At 37.8% G+C, this 6972-nt stretch overlaps 1 protein-coding gene across 4 annotated transcripts in view; it reads left to right on the top strand.

Annotated features, from left to right (window-relative positions):
* The first annotated feature begins 1697 nt into the window (after window positions 1-1697).
* LOC137989321 (gamma-aminobutyric acid receptor subunit beta-like) overlaps window positions 1698-6972 on the top strand; it is a 20272-nt gene continuing 14997 nt past the window's right edge. The window contains exons 1-3 of one of the 4 annotated variants that reach the window (XM_068835145.1): window positions 1698-1871; window positions 4221-4259; window positions 4537-4672. In XM_068835145.1, coding sequence (XP_068691246.1) covers window positions 1700-1871; window positions 4221-4259; window positions 4537-4672 — 347 coding nt within the window. In that variant the 5' untranslated portion in view covers window positions 1698-1699. Of the gene's footprint in view, window positions 1872-3644; window positions 3792-3868; window positions 3939-3981; window positions 4139-4220; window positions 4260-4536; window positions 4673-6972 lie in introns of those variants that run through there. The other 3 variants (XM_068835146.1, XM_068835148.1, XM_068835147.1) reach the window with 3 other exon arrangements.

Raw genomic sequence — 6972 nt, 5'->3', positions numbered from 1 at the left:
AAAAACAAAAGGAAAATTCCCCTGGGGACATCACGTAGTCCAGCTGAAGTGAGAAAACAAAACGTAAGAACGTCAGAATTGCTTCTAATAAGTGCTTCGTCAGGGAGGGACTACTTAATTGATCACGTTCGTTGTATGGTGTTCTTTAGCTTGGGTTGACCAGAAATCATTTTTCAAAAAGTGATGTGGCATTTCTTTAATAGCAAAGTAGTGTGCGCCATCCCTGCATTTCTAGTTCTCGCTACTGTCAAGTTTGAAGACAAGTTGCATTTCCGTGATCTGTTTCTTGATTGCCTTGTTATTTTTAGGCGAGCGGAAGTCTGTCTTCCGAGACGTCCGCATGCAGGCCAACCTCGGTCTGATGTTTGAAAGAAAAGCAAAGATTTTATGTAATGGCGGACGAAGTGGACTTAACGTTTGTCGATGAAAAAGACTTTCAGAAACGCGGAAAATGCTTTTTCTGGTCTGATAATTCCAGCTGGGAAATAAGTTCCACTAATTTTGTGGACACGAATGACTCGCTGGCTGACATCAGTGTATTTAACGGAGGACGCGCGTCAGAAACGAATAGCGAAGGCGACAGTTCATGGCACGACGACAGCGATGTTAGCGATCAACAGTCGGATGACGATCCCACCGAGGAAGCCTCGAAATCTTATTTCATTAGCTTTCCACGTGCCCCGTCATTTTCTCTTTTCACTAAGAACCCGAGGGCAAGGCAAGACTGTATGCGGACGTCTCGGAAGATAGACTTCCGCTAGAACAAAGACTTCCGCTCGTCTAAAAATAACTTTCGTGCACATGACATATCCCGGCCAACGCCCTGAGCCTTCCTCTCTCTCCCCTCATTTTCTCTTGCTTCTACTCCTGTTGTGTCCTTTCTCGGCAAGCCTTTAAGGCCCGCTGCGCCCGCCAAGGACTTAGCTGTCATTTTTGACCCACATTTAACTTATAAAGATAACGAGCATGTTTCAAAAGTCTTGTCTTCCTGCTATTTTAAGTTATGTCATATTAACCGAGTTAAAGCGAGTTGCGACTCAAAAACTCTTTTATTGATAAGTTCATCCCTAGTATTCAGTGAAGTGCTCTGTTGCTGTTCAGTATGGCCAAATACATCTGCCATTAATATAAATTAACAAGATCCAATCAATCCAGAATTTCGCTTGTAAAATATTTACAAATTCTAAGAAATACCACCACGTAACACCCTTACTTCCCCATGCAGCTTAACTGGCTTCCTGTTAAGCAATTGCTACTATCCAGAGGCTTAGCATGACTTATAAATGTTAACCCCTGCAGTAAATCGTTGCAAACGCTCTAATATACACGATTGCTTCACTCGCAAGCGCGATTCGCTTCCTTTTCCCCTTTTGAAACTTCAGAATCAATCTTCAAGCCAACGTACAACGTACAACGTACAAAGTTCAAGGCATCTATAGAAGAATATCTTCATACTCAGAGCAATTTGCAAATTTATTTGTAGGAAACTTAAACTTTTGTAATTTTAGCATATTGTATTTAGTATGTCATTTCTCTAACACTTGGATGTATTACTGCTTTCTTACTCTTTATTAAGTTTATTCACATTCATCATCTGTAAATAGTTTCTGAAAAGCCCGTTGGGGATGTCACTATAAAGTCTATTTTCCATTCTTATATAAGCATACCTCTTGAAATGTTTATTTTTGGAGATAATTTAATGAATATGAAGACTGAGAACCGATGGAAAAAAAAAAAGGTGACAAAAAAAATTCTGGCACAGCCTAAGGGCGAAAAATTAAACATTCTTAACAAGACAAGATTGCCCAAAAAGAAAATGGACCATCCCTTAGCTCCTGACAGTTGTTTTCTCGTTTGGTTTCCCACGAAAGGTATTGAATTGCATAGTTCGTTCTTTGCATTTTCTTGGTCATGTGGGATCGAACATCAGGCACCTAAAGCCAGATTGCTGAAATAAGTGAGGTCTATGAATAACTATACTTTAATCTTTGAGCAGTAACAGTTAATTCAAATAAGAGTAGAAAAATTATCCGTTTTTGACATATTTTCAGCGGCCTAACTATTTTCAAATATTTCTGCTCTTTCTTTAGGTGTAATGCAGTCTCAATGCCATAAGATCTCAATAACGTTCTGTCAAAGGGGTGAACTTCAAATTGCTGCGGATTATACAGAAAAAAAAAAAAAAAAGAAGCAGAACATATCTTACCCAAAGGTTTTCGTTTCGAAAATTGCCACTCCCCCCCACTATTTGTATTTTGGTCGTACGTGGCGGTACACAGTGCAGCTAACAGATCGGTAGGAAGTTAATCCTTACGCATTAACGTGATATATGGAGAAATTTCATTGCCAGCAAGGAATGGAAAAAAAAAAGCCGCGGTTGAAGTGTGCGTTAGTCTCACGAAACGCGTAGGAGAATAAAGAGAGTTAAACAATTACTCAAGTTGTTCACAGAAGTGCTACTCAGTAGCTTAACTTTAAAAGTCTTTAGAAAAACTTATCAGTCATCTTTTCCTCACTACCCGGTACCCGCCACCTCTGGAAAAGTGCGGCAGTGTACGTTTTGTTTTTTCTTTTCAGACCACATGATGTTACTCTATGGAATAGCTTCTTTCAAATGTCGTCTTATGCACGTGCATATGCATGCACAACTTATGAAAAAACAAAAGGAAAATTCCCTTAGGGACATCACGTAGTCCAGCTGAAGTGAGAAAACAAAACGTAAGAACGTCAGAATTGCTTCTAATAAGTGCTTCGTCAGGGAGGGACTACTTAATTGATCACGTTCGTTGTATGGTGTTCTTTTGGTTGAATTGACCAGAAATCATTTTTCAAAAAGTGATGTGGCATTTCTTTAATCGCAAAGTAGTGTGCGCCATCCCTGCATCCCTAGTTCTCGCTAATGTCAAGTTTGAAGACAAGTTGCAGTTCCGTGATCTGTTTTTTGATTGCCTTCAAGAAGTCTATTTGTGGCCATCCATTTTACTTATAAAATTGAAAAGGATAAACTGCGAAGGCGGTATATATAATTAAAGGTGTCTACAAGAATCGATTAAAACATCAAGTAATTGCTTAGCTGTCGTCATTTAATTGATTCAATTAATTAATTCAATCATTGACATCTCTCTGGCTTTTATTCACTCATGTCGATTCCATATCCATCCATCACATGTAAATTCTAACAATCTCCAATTGAAAGGTTTTCCGACACTTATTCAGCTTTTGCTAAGTTTTTCTCATTGCTTAAAAAACCCCAGTCTTATCAAATTGAATTCTAATTCGAAATAAATATTTTCATTTAACGCACTCTGTAGCGTTCGAGCCATTTTACAGTCTATGTAAGTACAAAGGTGATTTTTCCACGGTGTTGATATTCTGTGCTTATACAGTCAACATTGACTAGTGTGAGCCCGTCCTTTTAACTTTATCAATTCATATTCAAATATAACATATATTTTTTATGGTGTTTTTTTCGACGATCTCAACTTGACATTCTCATGAATAAAAGGGTGCAATATGGAACTCGACGGGGAACTTCAGAATATTCAACTAATGCAAAATAGACAAAATAGATAAAATTGATCTACACCGCTTTGACATTCGAAGCAACACAATTAACGACCAATTAATATTTATACGAGACGAGTTATCTTTTGCCGCATGTCTCACCTTCAGTCCTTCAAAGGGCCTTATTTGTAAAGTGTGTGGGATTATAAAAAGTTTTCCTCACGGTTTTCGAAGAAACGAAAAGCCTTGTCCACAGGTTTATCGCAACAAAAGCTGTTCACCTCAAGGTATTTACTTCAAAGAGAAATAATACATGTATTATAATACATGTATAATACATGTTATAATGTCGGACCTGGCAAGACCACGATTCGCATATTTTAGGCTCGGTACACAGCCAGACTTTTTATGCTGAAAGTTACGAAAATATGGGAGTAAGTAGTCTCCAATTTACGGCTGATCAAAGCTGGTACTTATTGGTGAGCGAGGATACAACTTCATTTGCCTCCTGGACAAACGCTGGTTAAAATATACACGGACTAAAATATACCCCACACTTTCTCTGCTCAAAGTTTGGGAAATGTTCTAGTTATAAGTCGAGAATTTACGACTGAAGACACTTTGTACTAACTTGGTGAGCTAGGGAATACAACTTCATTTGTCTCCTGTACAAACGCAGGTTAAAATGTACTCAGGATATTATATTTGTATTGCAGGTTACATCGAAGAGACAGCCGCCTGCTTTGGGCCACTATGTAAGTAGCTGAGTCCTTTAAAGATTTTAGCTAACAGACGATATTGCTTTGATACTAACTATGAGTTTTAAATTAAAGTGAAGTAGTTTGTCATCGCCCTCATACAACTAAAATAGCACAGACAAACTTCGAAAACGTCTATTTTCCTTTGAGTTACATTCAGTCGATGTTACGTTGAATAATTAGTGAAAGCGATTAAAGACTTAGAAATGCACAAATTTATCCCATTGCATCAATTATCCACTATGTAAATATTTTTTTTAATTGCAATCCGCAGGTGTTTTGTGTGTTTGTCCTCCGAGCTCGACTTACACTACTTTCATAGCAGCGTTTGTTGATTTTCCTAGCAGCACTGTTTCTCACGACATGTGGCTGTTCACAGTAACCACAGCGATTTTTCTCGGCCTTTCCAAGTAAGTTGTTATAAAAAGAAATGTATTGCATCAATTCAATAAAGAAGTATTGATCGGTTGTATACGCTCTGGAAGACCAGTTAATTACACCATTGCCCTATTCTTGAAGAGTATTGATTTCCTAATTTTTATGTTAATATTCGAAGAGTGAGGACGGTCTCCACTTCTTACAAATCCCGTTTCGTCGTAGACACAAGCACTTATATTTTCACATTAAAAAATTTTGATTCAACAGTGAGGAACAGGTTTTGGCTCAATGTCACGTGGTTCTTCTTCCACCAGGGAGTCCTGGGCTCGACGCCATTCTGGGGTTTGAGTTTCGTGGCTGTCTACTTTGTATTCTAGTGATTTTTCCATCTAAAACTAACATTTCGTTTGTTTTCACCTGCCTTAAGTTGATTTGCAGTCTCTTTAACCAGTAGAGCACTTAATCTAAGGTTCGGAAAGATAAATTTGATAGTTATTGTTATTCAGTATCTATAAAATTACTCGCCAAAAAGACCAGCTAGTGAAAAACTCTTTTTATGCCAATCTACTACATTTGAAAGAAAGAATCCCAGAATCTGTTTGTGGTTCGGCATTAAAAATGGAACAAAAAAGTAGGGTGTTTAGTAAGTTTTGTACTTTCTTTGTTTATATTGGTTTTTTAACTAGGAAAAGTTTGTTTAATTTGAACTTTAATGACGTTATAACAGTTGTTTGGCGGGGTTATAAAGGCGTTAGTCGAGGTCATTTAATGTTTTGGTGCTTTGCTCAGGATGTCCTGGTTAAGTAATTTGAGAGAATTTGGCATTCTTTTGGTCATTTTCCAACTTTTGTAAACCAAGACCCTAAATATAACGTCATCATGCCACGCCCATGGTCACGTGACCAACAAAAGTAAACTCTAAAATTGCCTACATGCTACACAATTTGGGTATTTAATCAGTGGTTTGATAATTTGTATTCGTTTTTGCATCCAGCCAAGCATGGTTTTCTTTTTATTTTGAAAAATGTGTTTTTTAAAGAGATAAACGATACTGAAATTCCTGTAACATGTTCAAACGAGATGATTTGAAAAAATCATCTTAGCTTAGCTATATAGCTATATACAGCTATTTTGAGAAACGTTGTCGGAAAAAGTGCACGCGACAATCCTGAAAGGTATTGTGGGTGATTTTAAGTGCACTGTTTTTCAAAGAAATTTAAAAGAATCGTACGGGAGGCCACTGATATATGTTTGCGAGTGCTGAAGGAAAGTAACAAAAGTAGGTTCGACAGCTACAGTCGTTAGCAACAGTGTATTGATCATATCCCATATTACCTTTCAGGATTGTCGCGTGCACTTTATTCTTGACAAACTTTCTCAAAATAGCTATATATCATCTTAGCTTAGCGATATATATCATTATAGCTTAGCTATATTCTGTATTTAAGGGTGAAACGTGCCATATATATTTTTAAAAAAAACTCAATTTAAAGACAGCGGGAAATTTAGCTTTTTCTCAAAGCGGAAGTCAGTTCGTTAACGCCTGCGCAGTTGATCTGACAACGAGTGAGTGAAAGGGCGTGGGAAAACCTTCGATGCAAACAACACTTCGTGCGGTGATTTTTGATTGTGAGTGGGTTTTCTGGTCAGCTCACGATATGATGACGTCAGTCACCAGAAGTAACTTTTCACTTCCTTAGCGACGCGCGAAAAATCCGTCTGTGGGCCCTTAACACCAACGGTTTCAAACAGGCTCAGTTTTATCCAGCGGTGTATGTGAAGAGGAGTGCGTTCTAATCTAAAAAAATGGACGTCATCGTGGAAGTAACAGTTACAACGAACAGGCAAACTCATCATTGTCACATGTATAGTTAACCGGTGGCTTCTCGATCTGGTTCCGCTTACAACGAAAATGTTTACAGTGTAACGAGCTATTGCAACGTATATCATTACGATACGTCTAGAATCTTCAGATTACAGGCCACTCAAAGAACGAATTACGAATTTTTTTCTTACAGTACTCGGAGTTTAGGATGCTTATGTTGATACCTACTCATTCATAACAAAACTGAATAATAATTACTATCGTACCCTAAAATTCTGTTTTATTTTTTATTATTATTATTATTATTATTATTATTATTCACTTATTTACGTTGCTTCGGGACAGTTTCAAACCCAGGCCAAGTAAGTCTGTATCGCACTTCTAGACGCCATACTGATTTTCGTACTGAAGGATCGATTTTGACCTTGGCCTTGTCAAAAATATGATGCTTGCGCAACCTAAACCGGTTTGACCGGAGTGACTAGCCCAGACCCGTGAGCACATTTT

The sequence above is a fragment of the Montipora foliosa genome, unplaced genomic scaffold, assembly GCF_036669935.1.
Source record: "Montipora foliosa isolate CH-2021 unplaced genomic scaffold, ASM3666993v2 scaffold_453, whole genome shotgun sequence".
NCBI classification, from domain to species: domain Eukaryota; kingdom Metazoa; phylum Cnidaria; class Anthozoa; order Scleractinia; family Acroporidae; genus Montipora; species Montipora foliosa.
The sequence above is the reverse complement of the archived record's forward strand: the minus strand, read 5'-3'. Positions and strand labels throughout refer to the sequence as shown.